The 19861-nt window shown below is 55.0% G+C and overlaps 1 protein-coding gene and 1 long non-coding RNA gene across 4 annotated transcripts in view; one reads left to right on the top strand and one right to left on the bottom strand.

The window, feature by feature from the left end:
* Positions 1-12340: 12340 nt before the first annotated feature.
* Positions 12341-19861, bottom strand: part of Mcph1 (microcephalin 1) — a 183039-nt gene continuing 175518 nt past the window's right edge. For all 3 annotated transcript variants that reach the window (XM_004869587.4, XM_004869588.4, XM_004869589.4), the window contains one exon: positions 12341-12621. In XM_004869587.4, the coding sequence (XP_004869644.1) occupies positions 12488-12621 (134 nt within the window). In that variant the 3' untranslated portion in view covers positions 12341-12487. The remainder of the gene's footprint in view (positions 12622-19861) is intronic.
* LOC147828405 (uncharacterized) lies at positions 12620-18900 on the top strand. Its single transcript, XR_015450882.1, has 2 exons — positions 12620-16232; positions 16802-18900. It is a non-coding gene; the product is annotated as an uncharacterized LOC147828405 (long non-coding RNA).

Genomic DNA, 19861 nt, shown 5'->3' with positions numbered 1-19861 from the left:
CATGGGCTGTGAGCAAAGAGTGGGTTTTGCGTGTTAAATGTTCAGAGAACTCAGCCAGTGAGAGAAGTGCCGTGGGCCGAGCCTGAAGATGGCGTCGCCTGACCCCCTACTCCCTTCTCCTCCATCGACTGTGGACCCTGGATGGCGAGGGGCCAGGAGACAGTTACATTGTGTATCCTTGTTCCCTTTCTGCGCATGCCCGATCACGAGCCAAAGACCTCCAGCCTAGGCCACGCGGGGCTCCCACGCTATAAATACAGCTCACCCCGGCCCCCAGAGCCCTGAGCGCGTCCGGCTGTGCAGCGTAATCTTGGTACGTATCCTTCTTTCTTGTTATTTTCCAATTTCTTCTTCATCTCCCGCGGCTCTCCCCAGCTTGGGACCCTGTGCTGCGGGTCCGCAGAGAAGAACCCGGCCGAGCCGCGTGTGCGTCACGAGTTGCAGGCTCCAGGGTGCAGAAGGCGCGGCCCCCGGCCCCTTCCTGGGCCCCTTCCACTTCCTGGGCCTGCGCTGTCCTCGGGAACGGACCTGCTGTCAGTCTCCTCCGGGGCTTCGCCAGCCCTTTTCCCGTCGCAGAGAACCAGCTGCCTCCTGGAGCTCCCCGAACGCGCTCAAGACCGGTTTCCCAGCCTCCGGGGCAGTTCTGGCCCGGGCGCCCGGGTCCGGCCTCTGCCCGCTGGGCTGCAGGGGAGAGCGGCAGGCCCAGGCGGGCCGGGGAGAGGAGCCCTGGCTTGTGCTCAGGAAAAGCGCCCCGCTTAGAGACCGTCACCTTTGGCTCGGACCGGCCCCCTCGCGAGGCTCCCTCAGTCGCGGCCGCGGTCACGGTCACGGTCACGGGGCGTTTCCCCGAATCTCCCTTCTGTCAGGAAGCGGGGCCGCGCTGAAGGCTGACTGCTCTCAAGGACCCGCCAAGGTGACCCCGAATGCAACGCAGCTTTCTCCGGGCCGTGCTGGGAATGGCTCAGGAAAATCGAGCCGCCAGAGCTCAGGATGCCAGTCCCGGTTGAGCTCGGAGCGCCGGGCGCCGGGCACCTCCTGGGCTCGCCTTTGCCCACCCCTACAGCAGCCCAGCGGCCGCGGCCTCCTGTGCCCAGCGGCGCCCCCGTCCGTTCCCGGACCGGACCGAACTCGGGCCTCTGCGCCCAGCCCTCCCCTGCTCTGAGGGCTCCCAGTGACCTCACCCGGTTTCACCCGGCCTCCCTCCCACTGAGGCTGATAAGGGCCTAAGGGCCAGGCGCCGAGCCCGAAGTCTGGCTCGAGTCTGCACGCCTCGGCCTCCCTGCTCCCTGCCCGGCACCCAGCAGGCCCTCGCTCCCCGCTGTGGCCGAGACGCTAAATTAATTGTTTTCAGTAAATCTTCCCTCTGGAACATGCAAGATAGAAGCACGATTTGTTCCCATAGATAAGCTGTGAATCGAAACACTTTGCAAATTGAAACCAGATTAATAAAGTGACGGCTGCGGCCAGTATCTCAGCTCCAGGCAGAGCTCGGAGCCTCCAGGGCTTCAGGCTTTGGGAAAGTCTCAGCGCCTGAACTGGGAGCCCACACCAAGGACAAGATTAGTGCAGCCTGAAGAACACTTCTACGTGCTTATTTAATCTCAGATCGATGATTTTAATTATTGTCTCAGTTAAAAACTAGATATTGTCTTCCTGGCACAGAAAATAAATTTCAAAGTTTTAAATAAATTAAGAGAAGAAATATTGAGAGCAGGGTGAAAGGGTCGCGGAAGAATGGGGGCACACACGGACGTTCGAGCACGCTTTATTGGGGCGCCAGTCTGCAGCCTGCCGGGCTGACCCACGGGAGGGAGACCAGCCACTGCAGGGGCTGAGCTGGAAGCTTATGCAGGGTCTTGCAGGTGGGAGAGCACTAGGCCATTGTGGGGGTGGGTGATTGGGCTGGGGTATGCAGCAACAGGCTTCGGTCGGGGGGATGGAGTCACCGCTTTCGGGAAGCCCCTGTCTTCCTGGAACATCCCACCACGAAACCGGTGGGGCAGAAAGACCTTAACTAGGCAGGGAGTCACTGACAAAGGGAGGTCGTGCCTTAGCTATTCGGAAGCTCCCAGTTCCCTGGGGCCGGAGTGGGGCGGGGGGAAAGGAGAGGAGGGGGCTTGCTCTGTGGGGGCTCTGAAGTACCTAACACAGATTACAGATAATTACATTACAGATAATTCCAAAGTGGGCTTTTTCTTTTTTTTGAGACGGTATTTCTGTGTAGTTCAGGGCGGCCTTGAACTCACTATGTAATGCAGGTTGTCCTCGAACTCACAGCGATCCTCCTGCCTCAGCCTCCTGAGTGCTGGTATTACAGGTGTTCACCACCACTTCCAGCGTAAAACAGACATATTTTAGCCTTACAGTAGGTCAACTAATTGGGTATGAGCATACCCAATAATTCCAGTCAACAAGCAAGCCTGTCTGCCCCGTGTCTCCTGTTCATTCGGGATCGTGATGGGCTGCCCGCTGAGCTTCGGGCGGCCTTGCCTGGTGCGGACCCCGCGTCTGCCGCCCAACTCCCCACGAGGGCGCCTCCGCCACCTGCAGCCACGCTCTGCCTTCCGACAGAGGGAGCCCGTGCCAGCCGGGCAGGGTCTGGGTGGGTGCGGCCGGGGTGGGCGGGACAGGGAGTGAGCAGAGCGCGCAGGGACGGCCGCTGACCGCCCGGGCTCCTCTCAGGCGAGGGAGGGCGCCAGACTGCCCCGGACGTGCGCGCTGAGAACCCAGACGGCCCGGGGCGCCTACCGGTGTGGGAGGGCTGGCGGGTGCATCTCCTTACAAATAATGCCGCGGTAAGCAAGCTCGGGCGGGCACACGCGATCTCCCTCCTCGAGGACCGGGCGGCTCCTTCTCGTTACTGGACTGAGACGTGAATGTCCTCACGGTTCCACATGGAGGGCGCGTTGGGGCCTCTGCCGTCGGGAAAAACGAATTCTCTGGCGGCTCCCACCGGAGAGGACCGCGCACGCGCCTCGGTTTTAGTGAAACCATTCCCACCCCTGTGAAACCCATTCTGACCCGAAGAAAGGAAGGGGAAATAGGAGAGGGAAGAGAAGAATAGCGTTGAATACAGGAAGAAATTAGCCACGGGAAGCAAAGAAGGAGGGGAAGAATGATCAAACTGGAGGGGAGGAGAGGAGAGGAGAGATTCATGGGGATCTTGGCTTTTAGTTAGCAACGAGCTTTACATTTAAAGCTGGGCACAGTGGCACACACTTGTAGTCCCAGCACTCTGAGAGGCTGAGGCAGGAGGATCCCATGTCCCCACTCAGCTCAGGAAACTTAGCGACTTACCAAGAGCTGGTCTCAAAAACAAACAAACAAACAAACATCTGTGCAACTTGACCCCTGAAGGAGGCTCTCAGAAGGTGTGACTGTCCCAAATGTTACCGAAGAAATTTCAGGCCTGGAATATTTGAATAACGACCACAGAAAATTTGGACTGACTCCTAGGCAAAGAAACAGGAAATAGAATTCAACACCCAAGTGCTAAGGGCCTAAGGCATTGAGTGCAACAGGATTTGAGTCTGAATGTTTTTCAAAACTAATAGTAATATTACTGGCCAAATATTGAAACACTAACAAAAATCTAATATAGGTTAACCCTGGACTGGTTGCCTCACTGGAGTCCTTTCTGTTACTTGGTATATTTTCACTGTACTGATTTACAGTACATAATCTTGCATGGTTTTGATCCTAGTAAGAATATAATGTAGTATTTTTAAACTTCGTGTCATAAATGTTCCCTACATTGTATCAGTTTTCACAAGTGTAAATTTGTCATGCTGCCTGACATTTCATCAGGCTGGTGTGATGACTTAGTGAATCGTTTCTATAGTGCTGGGCATTTGATTATTGCCAGTGTCAGTGTCAGCCACGCCACAGTGAATATGCCTGCACCATTTCCCTCCCCTTGGGACAGCTTGTCCCCACTCAGCGTGTGGCCGAGGGTGTGAACACCCTCGGAGTGCACGCGGGTTGCGGACTGGTGCTCTCAAGCCGCTCTCTGTGTGGTATCGCCACCCCTGTCTCGGCTGGCGCCTGTGCTCCCCACTGCTCCCCGGGCCTTGGGGTTTATACATTTTTCCCCATTCCATTTGTTTCAAACTCAGCATTTGTCTTAAAGTCTTCCAGTAGCTGGCATCCACGTCTGCTGCACAAGGGGTAGAAGATACTTCTCTTCATGCTTTTGTATTTGTTTTTTTGTGTTTTGTTTTGGTACCTACCAGGGATGGAACTCAGGACCTTGCGCTTTTGAGGCACAAGGCGTGGCACCACTGAGCTACATCCCTGGCCCACTTCTGTGTTTGTTTTAATAGAGTAAGTAATGTGTCTTCACTGGAACTGCAGAATCTCAAGTGAGTTTTAAGGAACAATGTACGGTTGACCAAAGTCAATAATGAGCCTTAGAAACCACAGTGGAAGGGCTACAGTGATGTGAGGAGTCTGATGAACTAAGCGTGGAGGGCAGCGAGGGGAAGTGGCGGAGCCGCAGGGCATACTGGGGGGGGGCTCCTCCCGATGGCCCCTAGGTAGCTTCAGGCTGGGGCTGGACCCTGGAGATGGAGGCCAGTCTACCCAGGCTTCACCAGCCGCGCCCGTGAAGGACGCCCCCACATGGGGTCTGCACAGCCATGTCGGGGAGGGTGAGGCCCGACTTTCCCCGAGCTCTGCATCCCCTCTGAGGCCTCCCCCGCGTCACGCTGACTGGGGACTGACGCCCAGCTGAACTGTGTCACCTATTCTAACGGGAACACTGTCAGCATCAGAAGGGAGGCACTTAGGCCAAACGCCAGCACAGGGCAGCTGGGAGGGGCGAGGCACGGGTTCCAAGCCCTTCACAGTAGCCGTTTGGCCTCCTTTTCTTTGTCTTTGTGCTTTTTGCACACAAAGCCCCTTCTCAGCAGGGTTCCCTGTAATTGAGAAAAGGTCACCAACGGAAGCAAAGCCAGGAAAAGCAGGAATGAGCGTCTGCGATCAGTATTTATTTCAGTGTATGTGCAATTAAGCCTCCGGTTGTTACTGTTACGTGCAATACAATAACCACCCAGGGCAGGCCTCACACCTGAGGAGGCCGGAGCAAGCGAGCAAGCGTGCTGCGGGCAAGCGTGCTGCGGGCGTTCGCCTGTGGGGCTGAGCCCCTGTAAGCAGCACACGGCCGCTCCCGCTCGGTGAACCGGGTTTGGTCCATTTGACACCTTACTCTGTCTGTCTCTGGACCTCACTGCTGTAATGCCTTGCTATGAACACCCTGGCGTTTCTTTCCTTCTCGGACAGGGACGGATGTGGACCTCGCCTCCGGACCGGGTGTGGCCTTCCCGAGAGCGGGGAGGGGCGGTTCCAGCCGGCCCGGGGCACCCAGCCCGGCCCTGAGCGGCGGCTTCTGGCGCCCCGGGCCGCGTGGGGGCGGCCCTGCCTGAGGTTCCGGGCAGGGCCCCGACTGCGACTGCGCACAGTGGGTTCCCATTCGGAGGAGGTACAGCCCCGCGCTGTCCCCCAGCACCGCCTCGGCTGGGCTCGGCTCGGCTCCCCTCCCTGACCCTGGCGGAAGCGGCTCCGGAGCGGCGCCTGCTGTGCGGAAGGCCGGGCGCCTGGGACTCAGTGCTGCGCCGGCAGGCGAGGGGCCGTGGGTCCCGCGGAGCCGCCCACGCGTGCGCCTGGCCTCCGACCAGAGCGGCGCCTCAGCACGCCACGCCCTTGCTCTGCGGCCTCGCACGTCTGGCACTGCGCACAGCCCAGGCCGGTTCTCGCGAGTGGCGCGAGGGTGCGGGACACAGCGGCAGTTCAGCCGCACCAGGCCCTGCGCACCGAGCGAGCGAGGAGGGAGCGACCCACCGCACGGCACGCAGGAGAAAAGCTAACGCTGTCCCGCGAGGGTCATTCCAGCTCCTGGGAGGCTGAGGCAGGAGGGTCACTGTGAGTTCGGGGCCAGCTTGGAATACATAGTGAGACCAACCAGTGCCCGACTGACGCACTGTTGATTATTTCATCTGCATAATACTTAGATGACAAAATTAAAGAAGCGGAAGACACATTAGTGGTTGTCAGGAGTTGAGGTGGGGGAGCTGGGAGGAAAGAGATTCTGTGAAAAGGCGAGGCGAGGGCCCTTCCGGCGATGGAAACATCCTCTGTGCGCGCCACCCCCCCACCCCCCCGCAAGGCGGGGCCCCGACAACTTAAATCGCACCCCCGAGGGGTCAAAGCTATTTTTTTTTCCTGCACTTGGGATTGAACCCAAGGTCTTCTTTTAAAATTTGGGGACAGGGTCTCCCCAAGTCTGCACGGTGCCCACGCTGGCCTCGTTGAGAGGCAGGACCACAGGCGCCGCCACCCGGCGCTGAGGCCCTGCCCGTCAGCCTCCCTGTGCAGACCTCGCTAAGAATTTTACAAGGACGTATCAGCAGCGCGCTGCTAGACACAGCAACGCGGCTTAACAAGGCATCAAAACCCTAAATCATTCATTCCTGTTCAGAAGCAGATGCAACGCAAATTTACAGGCTTCCGGGGCTTCTTGATCCTTGCTACTGACTGATGGCCTGGGAAATGGCCAGCTGGTCCACGCCCGAAAATCTGCGCTGGAATCTGCCCCTGGCTCCCCGGTGAGCTGAGCTCCTAAGTTGGAGAAGCGCTTGTCGTAAGCGCTTTGTTAAGTTACAGCGCTCCAACTTTTTCTCATACACCCTTCGAATGAGATTATCAGGGGCGTGGTAGCGCCTATCTAGAAACTGTTTGTTAGGACCCCGAATGGCATTTCGGAAACACGCCTCGGTGGTGGCGTTTGCCTGCTCTGACACTGTGGGCACGTGGGCCGCAAGGGTGGCGGAGCCCAGGGCAGCCGCCGTGGGGCTCGGGCCGAGGCGTGTGGGGGGTGATTCCGCGGCGGCTGTGAGCCTGACCGAGGCTGCCGCTTCCCACAGCCCGTCTCGCGGCCGCCTCGGTGCCCAGGTGAACCGGGGTGGCGGTCCCCACCTGGATTCTCCCGTTACTCGCTGCTCCTCAGCTCCGCGGCTGTCTCTGTCCGGAAGTGAGGAGTGGACCGGGCAGTGCTTGCAGCAGCTCCTCCGTGCAGCTCGCCCTCGGGAGACCCGCGGCCCGGTCTGGACGGGAGCGCGGCCATCGCTCTGCCTCGGTTTCACAGGAGCAGCCGTGAGGCGTCTGTCTGTACCTCGGCTTCCCCCCGCCACTTCCCTACGAGGTCTTGGGAAGCAAATGTGGACGAAGGCTTCCCGGAATCGCGTGGAGTGTAGGTTAAGGACCTCGTGGGCACACGGAAGTCTCCCACCTCAGAACAAGGAAACCTTCAGTCCGGTTGTGTGCTAGCCCGGTAGATGTTTCCACGGCTGCACCACGTGTTAGTGCACAGTCCTCACAGCAGCAAACACCAGGCCTGGTCCTTTGCAAAGAAGAGGCCCCTGCCCCAGATCCAGAGGGCACAGGCGTGGCCCGGCCGGCACCGCTGGGCTCTGGAAGGACGCCCTGCAGATGGCGCCACAAGGCGGGACCTGCGCCTGGGAAGGAGGACACGGCCGGAGCCCGGGCCGAGAGAGCCTCGCCAGTCCTCTCCGGAGGCGCAGCCCAGCCGCCTCTCCCTCTCCACCTCCTCCCTCACGGGACCTCGCCTCCGACAGGGTGTTGCGCGGGGCAGCAGCCCAAGGCCGCTAGAGCAGGACAGCACCTGGTCCCCAGCTCTTCCACGCACCTGTGTGGGTGACGGGGTGCGACCCTCCCATCACAACGCACGCCCCAGTCCTTCACCCCTGCTCCCCAAACCACGCACCTGGAAACCAGGAGCTTGTAAGTGGGTTAGAGGCAAACCTGACCTGAGGATCGTGGTCAACTGAATGTTCCCGTCCTGGAGGGGTGTGCGGCTGGGGCCCCCGGGCCGCTGCTGACCCTCACCTGTCGCATGGGCCCTCTGGGTGGCTGCACTGATGCTGCCAAGCGGTCACCTGAGAAACATAGGAGCTGGGGTCAGGATCAGGGGAGGAAGGCTTCAGCACACCTCGTATGTGGTGTGACCAAAGACAGAATGAACGTTGCATGACGGCAAAACACTCGCTGCCCTCGGCCCCTTAAAATCCTCCCCTTACTCCGAGCACACTCCCCCACGGCCGGGGGCACTTCCTGAAGCAGGCCCAGAAGTCGCCTTTCAAGGGTGTCTTCCGTTGCACTGGCCCGGCTGCCTCAATGTCCTGAATCCACGCACAACGCCCAGGAGCATTTTGACTTTGGGGAAGAGCCACAAGGTAGATGCTGTGAGAACCCGTGAATAAGCGGGATGAGGAGGCACCACAATTTATTTTTGACAGAAATTGCCAAAAACTGATTCAAGACCTGGAGGCAGTCTAGAAAAGACTCTCATGAGAAAGGGCTTCCAGAACTGTTTCGGGGAGTGGTGTGAGTGTCTGAAGCAAGGGGCAGGATTTTGAGAGGAATCTGTTACTGTAACACTTTTTATTTAAATACCCACCGTGCTTTTTGATCACACCTCATGGACCGGACAGCTTGGCCCACAGTGCAGATGGAACAAGGTCCCAGGCGACTCGGTGGGAGCTCTGGAGCCCGGACCAGCCCGTGGAGCCTGGGGTCGGGCAGAATCACCCAGGCTCCCTGGCCCTGCCGTGCCTCGTCCTTAGTTGAGGCTGCTTAGGAAGAATGTGGCATTGGTTTGAAAGGCGAGGGCAGTCTTTAGATTTAAAATTTTTCTGTGGAGCTGGGGATGGAGCCCTCGTGAGTGCTGGGCAAATGCTCCAGCACAGAGCGACACACCAGCTCAGGCTGAAAGGAGCTCACAGCTGGAGGCGGGAGGATGTCAGCAAGTTGCCCAGAGCTGCCTAAGAGGAAGGTCTATGGTAAGGAGTCCCGAGAGGTGCAGCTTCGATGATGCCCCAGAGCCAGCTGTGCCTGCAGCTTTGTTGATGTGCACTTCTCATACCACAGTCTGCTCAGTGAAGTGTGCTGCTCAGTAGGCATACAGCTGTGTTACCGGACCCAATCCAGTCTTAGAATGTTCCCATCACCTCCAAATATCTGCTTCCTGCCCTTAGCTGCAGGAAACCAGTGACCTATTTTCTGCCTCCGTAGCTTTGCAGACCATAGACATCTTAACGAAGTGGAATCATAGGACGCGTGGTCCTTTAGCTGTGGCTTCTCTCTCTTATCCCATCACCCCTTTCCCCTGCCCCACACTGGGGAGGGAACCCAGAGCCTTTGCACGGAGCTAGGTCTCCAGCCCCTTTTTGGGGGACAGGTTGCCCAGGCTGGGCTTGAACTCTGGTCCTTCTGCCTCAGCTGGTGGGCACCATCACATCTGTGTCCTGCACTGTATTCGAGAATCACCCATGAGTTGCCGGCATCCACAGTCCTCCCTGGTTCCTGAGCAGCCTTCAGTGGTTTGGCTGCACCACATCTTGATTCCACTTAGCAGCTGATGGGCTGTTTAACTGGGGCTGCTACAGTAATGCTGCCACGCACACCTGCATCCAAGCTGCAGTGTGGACATGCATTTTTGTTTCTTGGGGTCACACCTAGGAATGAAGTTGCTGGTCATATGGAAAAGTGTTTAATTTTTAAAGAAACTGTCATATGGCTTTTCAAAGTGATTATAGCATTTTCTAGGCGGCCCAGCGATGCATGAAAGTTCCAGTTTCTTTAGACCCTGCTCATCCTTGCAGGAATACAGGTGTCTTGCTCACGGTGCTTTCTCTCTGTACTAGGAATTGAACCCAGGGCCTTCTCATTGAGCGACATGTCCAGCCCTTTAGAAATTTTAAATTTTAAGACAGGGTCTCGTTAAGCTAATAAGTTGCCCAGGCTAGGCTGGAACTTGTGATCCTCCTGTCTCAGCCTCCCAGAGTTCAGTGTGCTTTTAATTTGCATTTCCCCAATGCCTAATGATGTCAAGCATCTTTCCACATGCTGTCAGCCATTTAGGTATCTAATTGTGAGAAGCCTTTGCCCTTGCTTATCTTATCAGTGAGCACGGCGATCTCAGCGCAATCTGGATAGAAGCTCTTTATCAGACAGATGACTTGAGAGCATCTTCTCCTAGCCTATGCTTATCTTCTCATCTTGTGGTGGTTTATGTGGAAGGGTGAAAATGTCCAAATGCTGATGAAGTCCAATTTCTGTGTTTGTGAATCGAGCCCAGTGCCGATGCCCTGCCATGCTGTCTCCTAGGTGCTGTCACTTGAGCTCTCACTACTCTCAGCTGGGACATTCTGGGCAAGGTGTGCTCTTGTCATCTGACAGGGATGTGGATAAACTCACCGCAGTACACGGCTCACGTCATCATCCCCTGTCCAAAAGGAGTGAGCCTGGTGAGAAATACGGAGTCAGGTTCTCAGTCTGGTTGAGTACATTTGTATGTATGGAGTGAGATAAGGACCTAAGGGCCTGTTTTCTTTCTTTCTGAGACAGTGTCAAACCAGTGACTTTCCTGACTCAGCCTCCTGAATAGCTGGGATGACAGGTGTGCACCTTCTCTGCTAGCTAAGTGTGTTTGAAATTTTCATTATTTTCTTTCTCCAGAACTAGTTGTTGAAAAGGATATTCTATAACACCGACTGCCTTGCCACCTTTGCTGGAAATCAGACCCCAAACAGGAGGATTTACATCTGCATTCCTTCTGGGTTTCCTGATCCACACGTTCATTTTTATCACACTTCTGCTTGTTGTAGTTTGAGCTGGTTTTGTCAAATTTCTAACTTTGTTTCTTTTAAAAATGTTTTGTTTACAAGAGGCTCCTTGCATTTTCACATAAATTTTAGCATCAGCTTTCCAAATTCTACAAAAAGCCACTTGAGTTTCTGCTTTTATGGGCTCTTGAATGTGTAATGCCTTCTGTCTAGATGTCCCCTAACCCTCCTGTGGTCATAGGCTGTTCTGGAGGTGGCTGGACCTAGGTCCTGTGATTGACTCAGGTCAGGCTAGGCCCACGGGCACAAGAATTAAGGGCATTGCTGCTGCCTGCCCTAAGTTGTCTGAGTAAGATACAGGGGTGGAAAGACTCTTGTTTTGCTACCTTCTGGCTCCGTGAACTGTTTCTCCTCTGCGATGCCCCTCTGCCAGGTGCCACCCTGCCTTGGAGCCAGCTGATTATGGACTGAAACCTCTACAAACTTCGAGCTAAGGAAACCCCTTCCCCTTTAACTTTGGGTGTTGGGTATTTTGTTTCAGCAAAGAGAGCAAAGTAACTAATACATCTTCTAACCCTTGAAGTACACACATTTCTCTAGTTATTTAGCTCTTCAGTTTCTATCAGCAGAATTTTATAGTTTTCAGTTTATAGGCCTAACATTTCTTTTGCCAATTATTCCTTTTAATTGCTACTATAAAAGGAATTGTGTTCTCAACTTCATTTCAAACTGCTTATTGATAATGCATAGAATTACCCGGTTAGTTTTGTATATTGCGTTTATACACTGTAATCTTGCTAAATTTGTGAGTTCTAGTGGTTTTTTTCTTTGATTCCTTACAGTTTTTTAATATAATATGTAGTCTGTGAATAATGAGTTTTACTTCCAGTCTGTCTGCCTTTAATTTCCCTTGGCTTCTTCTCTGGCTAGAATCTCTAATTTATCTTGAATAGATGTGGAGAGAGGGAGCCTAGTATCTTTCAAAATTAAAAACAAACAAAACAGAGTTCTGAGAGCTCTGAGCCGAGTTCTGGTTTCAGCTCGCAGGCCTGTGGGAGGGGATGCATGGGGCTCTGGGAGGCTGCAGGAGGGCGCCTGTGTGACGTGGCCAGAGTGCTGCCGCCGGAGCCTGTCTCTGGGGATGTCCGCTCTTAGGGAGGGGATCCTGGCCAGCATCGGAAAGCAGCACTGATGCTGGGGACGCAGCCCGGAGGAGGAGGCTGGGGCGGTGTCCCCAGCTCGAGTGAGCACAGCGTGCGTCAGCCTCGAGAGGTCGCTCGTGTGGTAGGTGCCACATGCAGCCAGGCCTGATGCTATCTGATGCCGTGAGGGGCTGCAGGGCTCCGGGTTCAGCTGTTGCCCGGTGACGAGCATCCAGGGACCATCAGGGACACACATCGCTTATGGTGGGAAGCAGCTGAGAGGAACCCGGAAAGGGGACAGACCTGCTCGGAGGTCTCAGTCCATCCTGCTGGGAGGCGACGCTATCCGGAGCTGTGTGGTTTCACCCCAGAGGCCGAGCTCCCGGAGCACAGGCCCCGCCCCTTGCAGGCCACTGAGCTGGCCCAAGACTTTGACCCTGGATCCCACACCTGCCTTCCTCAGGTGCCAAGTGTGACCTGGGACACCATGTATTGCTAGAAATTCTAATCTGAGCCAGGAAGCCTAGGGGCTTAGACTGATCTCAGTGATAAAACACGGAAATCTCCACTCTTTATTTGGGAATAGAGTGTGTAATGACAAATGACAAAGGCCTGTGATCAGGACTGAGGTTCAGACAGCAGCATCCCGGGGAAAGAGCCTGACGTCCAGAGTCTGTGCGCAGAGGGTTCGGAGGCTGCAGCTGCTCAGGCCGAGCTGTGGCCGCAGTCATCCTGGGCCAGTGCCTCCTTTCCAGGCTCCGAGCCCGGAGTGCTGGCCACGGCGCTCCCTCGAAGCAGGTAGCTTTCAAAGGCACAGACCCTGTGCTGCATGACGGAATCTGGGGACAGAGAAAGGCAGGTGGCATTATGACAGCTGGTGCAGCCCGCCATGGAGTGACAACCTGTTCCCGGGTGCACAGAGCCGCACCCTAAACGTGCTTTGCTGTGAGGAGGCCTGTGTGTCTTTGCACACACAGCTTTTCAGGGTAAAATCAAGTCGCCAGTCCCCTGCCACCCCGGCCGGAGTTCCAGCACTCACAGACGCATGTCCTGTCCGGTCACAGATGCGGGACATTTTATCACGGCAGAGCCTTCTGCCAGCTGGGCTGTCTCACCTACCACGAGACCCGATCCTATCTGAGCCACTGCAAGTGCTGCCTGGTACAAGGGAGCGTGTGATCATTAACACAGGCTTGCACCTGCTGCAGACCGAGGCTGTGCGGTGCTCGCTGCCAGCTGGGACTCTGTTGACCACACAGGGCCCCTTCCCGGATTTGGCTTGTTGTGGTCCAGGTGAAGAGGCCGGGCTGAGCTCTGAATCCCATCGGTTGGCAGGTTGGCAGCTCGACTGTCTTAGGCGGGTCACCAGTGACCCCTGGCCCCAGCCCTCTCCTGGGTGGGGGGCGCTGCCCACTGAGGTCTAGGCCTGCCAGAAAATGCAGCACATGCCAAACCCGGCCGGCCTGACTGAGCACTCACTGATTATGCTGCTGCCCAACTGCACAACCGAGAAATGAGGCAGTGACCCTGGAAGGACCTAACGAGGTCACACTGATGAGCAAAGGAAAAGGCTTTATCCTATGAACGCAGAGAAAAGGTGGAAAATGGCTTAAGAAATGATTTCAGAATTGAACTGTTTCCTTCCTAGTACAAATCCAGTCCTACACGGGGTCTGAGCTGGTCAGGGAGCCTCAGATAGATTTTAGGAAGCGGCTGTAACACGTGTAAAATACACGTGTACATGTATATGGACACCATTACCTCCTAACTGGTAATGTTACAGATAGTATCACTCTAACAGTTACTGTTAGAACCAGCATGCCACTGGCGTCTCTCCATGACAGCGAGGCAAGTATTATGATTTATATTTTAATATTAGTCCCTTATTTGTGGTACATGCTATGTTTTCTTTCAGACTGTCATTTGCCTTTTCTTGTGCAAACTTCTGTCAGAAGAAGTTTTTCTCTTTTCTATATACTCAAATTACATGGATACTTTGTTTTATTGCACCTAGGTTTGGGCCAGAGGTAGAGAGCCATTTCCTACGCCCAGCTTATAAAGTAATTCAGTCTCCAGTCTTCTAGGCTGTAAAACTCTGTGGGTTCATTCTTAGATTTCTGACTGGATGCTATTTTTGAAAGTAAAAAAAAATGTAGAAAAAATGGTCCTCTTTCCTACTGAGTCTGAAAATTCGATGTAATCCAAAAATTTCAAACTTAAAAAAAAAGGACACATTTATTCTAAAATTTATATGAAAGAGAAAACACCCAGGAGTGCTGTTTTGAAAAGGAGGAATAATGACAGAACTTGACAGTCCAGACTCTGCACTGCACTGTCACATGGCTACAGTCTCACAGCTGGATGTGATCAGCACAGAACAGGCAGACAGACGCCCGGGTGGACGGGTGGACGGACGGACTGACGGACGGACAGAGGAGACGGCTAGACTCACGCCCGCACACATACGGGAATCCCAACAGGGTTCAGAGCACAGAGAGGAGTTGTTCAGCTAATGACATGCTCCTCTGTCACATCTCATACGATAAATAAACTGCAGTAGGTTAGAGCTCTAAACATCAATAGCAGGATACAAGACACATAGGAGACAATTTTAAAGTCTAGGGGTGAGAAAGGCCTTCCTAAGCAAAAGCACCAACCTTACATACCACAGAGGGACAGGCAGTTGATTACCTAACAAATAGCAAACATGAAAACCTCAGCAATACTGAAGACTTCACCTGCAAAATGAAAGACAAGCCCCAGAGAAGTTTTGCAACACTCAGTACATGGTCAGTGTGCCTATCGTGTGGGTGTCTGTGAAGCCATGTGAGGTCATTAGAAATAGGCAAGCGATACGGTAGGCAATTCATGAAGTGTAGATCCCCTGCCTAAGATTTCCATACTCAACAGCAACTTAGTAATCAGGGAGCTGCAAATACAATAATGGGATCTATTTGTTTTAACTCATCAGATCAACCGTGAAAGTATGGGTCATGTCCAGCATCGTGAGGGTGTGGGTCTATTTAGCTCACAGTTTGTAGGCCCCCTTTTTCTTAATGGCTCCAGTTGTTTAGATTTTCTATTCTTTGAATCACTTTTGGCAATGTTTCCTAAAAGTTACCCTCCTTACTGTTCTCAAACGCATTAGCAAGGGTGCGTGTACCGCACTTCCCCTCCTTTCTTTGCAGAACCCCTCGTAGTTTTACTGTGCGGGACCCCCTCTCAGCTTGTGTTATTGCGGAGCCTCTTGATTTCTTTGCCTCAATTTTGTTAATATTTAGCCGGGCGTGGTGGTGCACACCTGTTGTCCCAGCACCTGGGAGGCTGGGGCAGGAGGATTGCCACAAGTTCCAGGCCAGCCTGGGCTACATAGGGAGTCCAAGGCCATCCTGAACTACAGAGCAAGACCCTGCCTCAAAAAACAAAACAAGCAAACAAAAACAACCACCACCACCTTGTGTTAATATTTGCAGCCTTTAGTTTCCTCCCCCTGCACTCTTCAGGGTTACTTCACCTTGATATAAGTATTCTGTTTCAAGCATAGAAGTGGAAGAAAAACTGTTTGAAATGAGATGGTTGCATCGAGCTCCTCTTCCTTCCTGCAAGCTGGGGAGTCCAGGCTGCTGGAGCCGGAGTGCACCTCGGCCTCCGTCCGGCCTCCAGGACACGGCTCCGGCAGGCACAGCTGGACCACACTGCAGACCGGGCTCACAGTCAGCATTGAGTGAGGCACAGAGAGCAGCACCCCAGCCTGAGCCTCGCCTTTCACAAGAAGATGGAATGGAAAGCAAGCCAGCGAGTTGGGATTCGGAGTCTTCAGTAATTTCCTGTGTAGCCTTGGCTAAGAAGCTGACTCCTCAGCTTCCTACTGGGCCTGCGGAGCTTGCACTGGAGCTGTAGTCAGGGAGGGCCGCGGGAACCCAGCTGGCAGGCAGGGTGCTGTAAGCAGCAGGCTCTAGGTGTGAGCTTGGGCCCTGCTTGAGGGGGACAATGTGGCCTCCCCATATCCTCACCCTGCCCTTCCTCTGCGCACACCACCTTTGCTGTCTCCTTCTCACCTGAAGAACAGCGTCTGCTTAGATGAGGGTCCTTCCCTGAGGACCTCACTTCACCTCGTCTACCTCTGCAAAGGTCCTGTCTCCACATCTGGTCGCACTCTAAGGGACCCAGGGGAACGCAATTCTGCCCACAGCACGAGCTCCACCGCTTACCTTCTACAACGTTCAACATTAACAGCACAGCCCACTGTGCAATAACAGCACCAAGGAGCCAAAGTTCAACACACTGCCAGGCCTTGGGACAATCGTTTACAGTCGGCCCAAAGCAGTAATTAACCAGGTCCACAAGCAAAGGCAGCCTGGAACTATCACAGCATCCCATCAGGAGGCTGAGCTTTGAAGTTTCTTTTCTGAGCATTAACCTTTCGGAGCCCCGGGACACAGGGCAGCAGGTAAACTCCTGGGCACTCTCCCCCAGCCAGAGCCTGCACAGCGAGATGCTCTTGCGAAGTCACCTATGCAATGCAGATGGTTCTAGCAGCTAGAGTGACTTCCCCAAGCCAGGCCTGAATTTCTAAGGACGCGTACAAAGTGCTGCCATGTGGATGACCCTCAGTTCTGAGTGGGATGCACAGCTGCCTGTCGGGCTGTGGCTTGGGCTCTTGGCCTAAGTGAGGCTTGAGGAACACGCCTCTGGCTGGTGCAGGAGCAGTCTTGCCTTCACGTCTCCAGGGCCTGCCCGCCTTTAACTGGTGCTCACCTTGCACCTCCAGAGAAATCTGCATCCTCAGGCTGTGCTGGTGTAAATTTAACAAAGGGGCCCTACAGCTTAGGGCACTTCAAAGAGAACCGTCTGGGACCGGTAGTGACCAATGGATGCAGCCTGAAGTTGAGCCTAGACACTCCCTTTCTGAGCCTACTCTTTCCATAGCTTTCCACAGCTTATACTAAAATACTGTTTCAGCCTATAAACATTAGACACTGAAATGACAAAGTCTCCCATTCATTTCTGCCTTGGTAGAGTTCATCTGTTTCGAGGACAGCTCAGAGCAGAAAGCATCCTCCACGCTATCTGCAGTGCAGTGACTTTCTCAGAGGCTCTGGTCTGCCGGTCCCAATCCCAGGTGAGGAGCAAGGACAGCTCAGGAGAGCAGGAGGCCAGCAGTGGCCGGGAAGGCTCCTGGCCCCTTCTCAGGGTAGCAGGCCGGCCTCACCTCTGCTTGTGTGCAATGGAACTGTGGACTGCGACAACCTCGAACAAGCTTTCCTCATCCACATCACTTCGGAGCCCAAGGCTGTGGGCCTCCCGAGAGGCCTTGTTCCCCCAGGTGCCACAGTTAATGCGGTTTTCTGGTCAGGCATCTGGTCAGGCATCGGGGACTCCGAGAATGACCAGGCAGTTCGAGAGGGCCTGCAGGCTGTGAGGGACCTTTGCCCTGAAGTCGTGGGTGGGGACATTCCCACCAGGGCTCTGGGCTGCGTGGAAATCCTGTCCTGTCGGGGCTCAGCTCGTTTGCTTTGGCAGCCCTGTGGAGAACACTGCCTTAGGTTCCCACCAGGGCTCAAAGGCAGGCCTTATCTCTTGAACAGAGCCCAGACAAGAATGCAGCGCCCGAGGCTGGAACTCTGGCGAGAACGACCAAAGCGGGATGACAGCAGGAGAAGGAATGAGTGCAGCACCTGAGCGCAGAGCCTCGGTGGCCCCGGCCCTCCCCACCCTCCAGGCTCCTTCAGGCCGGAAGCTCGCCTCCCTGCACCCGAGGGGAGTTGTGCTCCAGGGCGTGCTGCGGAAGCCCAGACACCGCAGGCATTCCGGACACCAGGTAAAGGTGAGCTCCCAGCTCCCGGCGGCGTGGGGAAGTCCATTCCTGTTTTCCTGTTTGTCCCCACACATATGTGAGCATCCTCCTGGGCAGGCCTTCTCTCCCGAAAGTCCCCGTGGCCTCTGGTTGGATGATTCACGAGATTCTTGGCCGGAGCACAGCACTGTTTCGGGAAAGTGGGCTCCAGGGAGCACTGGTGACTGGCCAGCGCTGAGCGTCCAGGACACCCTGTGCGCGAGGGAGTGGCAGGGCTCCACGACTTCCTGCACTGCTGCTGTCCCTGCCAGCCACATGCCATGGCCTTCAGCAGGCCCGGCTGGTTGAGCGCCATGGGTCCCCAGGCCTGGGGCTGGAAGGGATTCTCCTGAGTAGGGTGAGCGCAGGGTGATGCACTGCTGCTTCCAGCTGCTGGAGCTGCTTTGGCCATTCGGACAGGGGAGAGGGCTTCCCCGGAGACCACCCTGGGCACTGGCACCGGGAGGGTGGCTTCTCGGCGCTGCTGCCTTCTCTCCAGCAGCAAAGGGACAAAACCACGAAGAGCAGGAGAAACACAGAGCAACTGCAGAGAAAACCCGGAGTTTTCATCCCGGACGGCAGCTCACACACCTACAAGGGGCACGACACATTACTTGTAAGAGGTTTAAGTATTTTATCCAAAATACTCTGCAGACTCCAGGGGCCCCTTCTCCCCTGAGAAAAACCTATGGCCCCACTCCCTGCTATCCTTTGTTTTGCTCTTTCACTCCGGGTTACTCATAGCAGAGAATCCATGTGACACATAGGCACCAGTGTCTGATTTATCGCACTTAACACGGCGGCCAAGGTGGATCCACTTTCCTCCAGGTGACGCAAGTCTGTCCCGCTTTATGCACAGCAGTGCTCCGTGGTGCGCAACTGCCACATTCTCTTCCTCTACTCATCTGCCAGTGGACAGGGGCTGCAGCTCATCTCTGGAGCACGACCTTTGACTCTTTGGGGAAGACACCCAGAGCGGAGCAGCTGGGTCAAAGGGAGTCTCTGGTCTTGGATTCTGTGAGGCATCTCCACGCTGACTTCCGCGGTGCGTGGGGGAGTGATAAGGGATGCAAACAGGAATTCAGATGAGTTACTTACAGCACCGACTTCTCACAAGGAATGTGATCACGTCATACTGCACACGTGTAATAAACTAATATTTTTAAAAAGACTCCCAGGGGTCTGGCCGCATAGAGCAGCTGACATTCCAGCTGCAATAAGTTTAATTTTTAAATTTTGAGTAGAGCCTTTCATAATTCATTATAAAATAACTTTAAAACAATGATGTATTCCTAGTTTTAATCTTACCACATTTTGAGAATAAAATACTCCCCAGAGAAGTGTTTATTATAATTGAAGATAATGGGAAGAAGGTTCCCCAAAGACGCCTGGCTCTGTGCGGGTCCGGAGTGACAGTTCCACGCGTGCGCGAGCACTGTCGCCTGCGCCTGGGAGGTGGGGGGCGGGGCAGAGCCAGGCGGAGAAGGAAGCCGGCGCCTGTCCCAGGGCTCTGCGGCCAAGCAGGACTGACTGCACATGCGCAGAAAGCCCTCTGTCCTGCGTGCACAGCTGGAGGCGGTGGGCTGAGTTTCAGCTTGGAAGGGGAAAGGCGGGCGCTCAGCGTGTGGAAAAGGCCTGGTCCAGGCTGGCGGGCCGTGCACTCGGGCTGCCCGAGAGCCAGGGCCCGTTTTCACACAATGCCCGGATGCAGGCGCCGAGGCCAGCGCCCCAGCCACCCAACCTGGACGCTAAGGCCAGACTCCAGGGCCTCTGCCCGGCGACTCCCGGCTCTGCTGCTGCCCTCAATCAAGCGCACAGCCCCGCCCCGGACAGCTGTGGAAGCACAGCTCTGGCCTGCAGCTGTCCTTCTGATGCGCGCTTTCTGAAAACAAAACCAGGGCCTCCGTTCAGGATCACGGGCTGTCAGAAGGCGAGGTGTGTGGCATTTAGAGGAGTAAGCAGCCTCTTGGCTTTTGCACTGACTAAAAACGTTAGTTTCCAGGCAAAAGAAGTTACTCTACCAGACAGTGAAAAATTACTGCTTGTTTTTGGTACCGGGGATCGAACTCGGGTCCTTGCGCTTGCGAAGCAGGCGGCAAAATCACTGAGCTAAATCCGCGGCCTGAAAAATTGCTGTTGATTGTCACACCTGAAAAATGCATGAGGGATGAGCACTGATCATCTAGAAGCCATCCAGAAAACATCTGTGGTCCTCGCGACTGGAGCTCAGACAGTGTGATGCC

The sequence above is a fragment of the Heterocephalus glaber genome, unplaced genomic scaffold (assembly GCF_053883595.1).
Source record: "Heterocephalus glaber isolate CG9 unplaced genomic scaffold, H.glaber_assembly_v1.0 deba00001104, whole genome shotgun sequence".
NCBI classification, from domain to species: domain Eukaryota; kingdom Metazoa; phylum Chordata; class Mammalia; order Rodentia; family Bathyergidae; genus Heterocephalus; species Heterocephalus glaber.
This window is presented reverse-complemented; position numbering and strand designations above follow the sequence as displayed.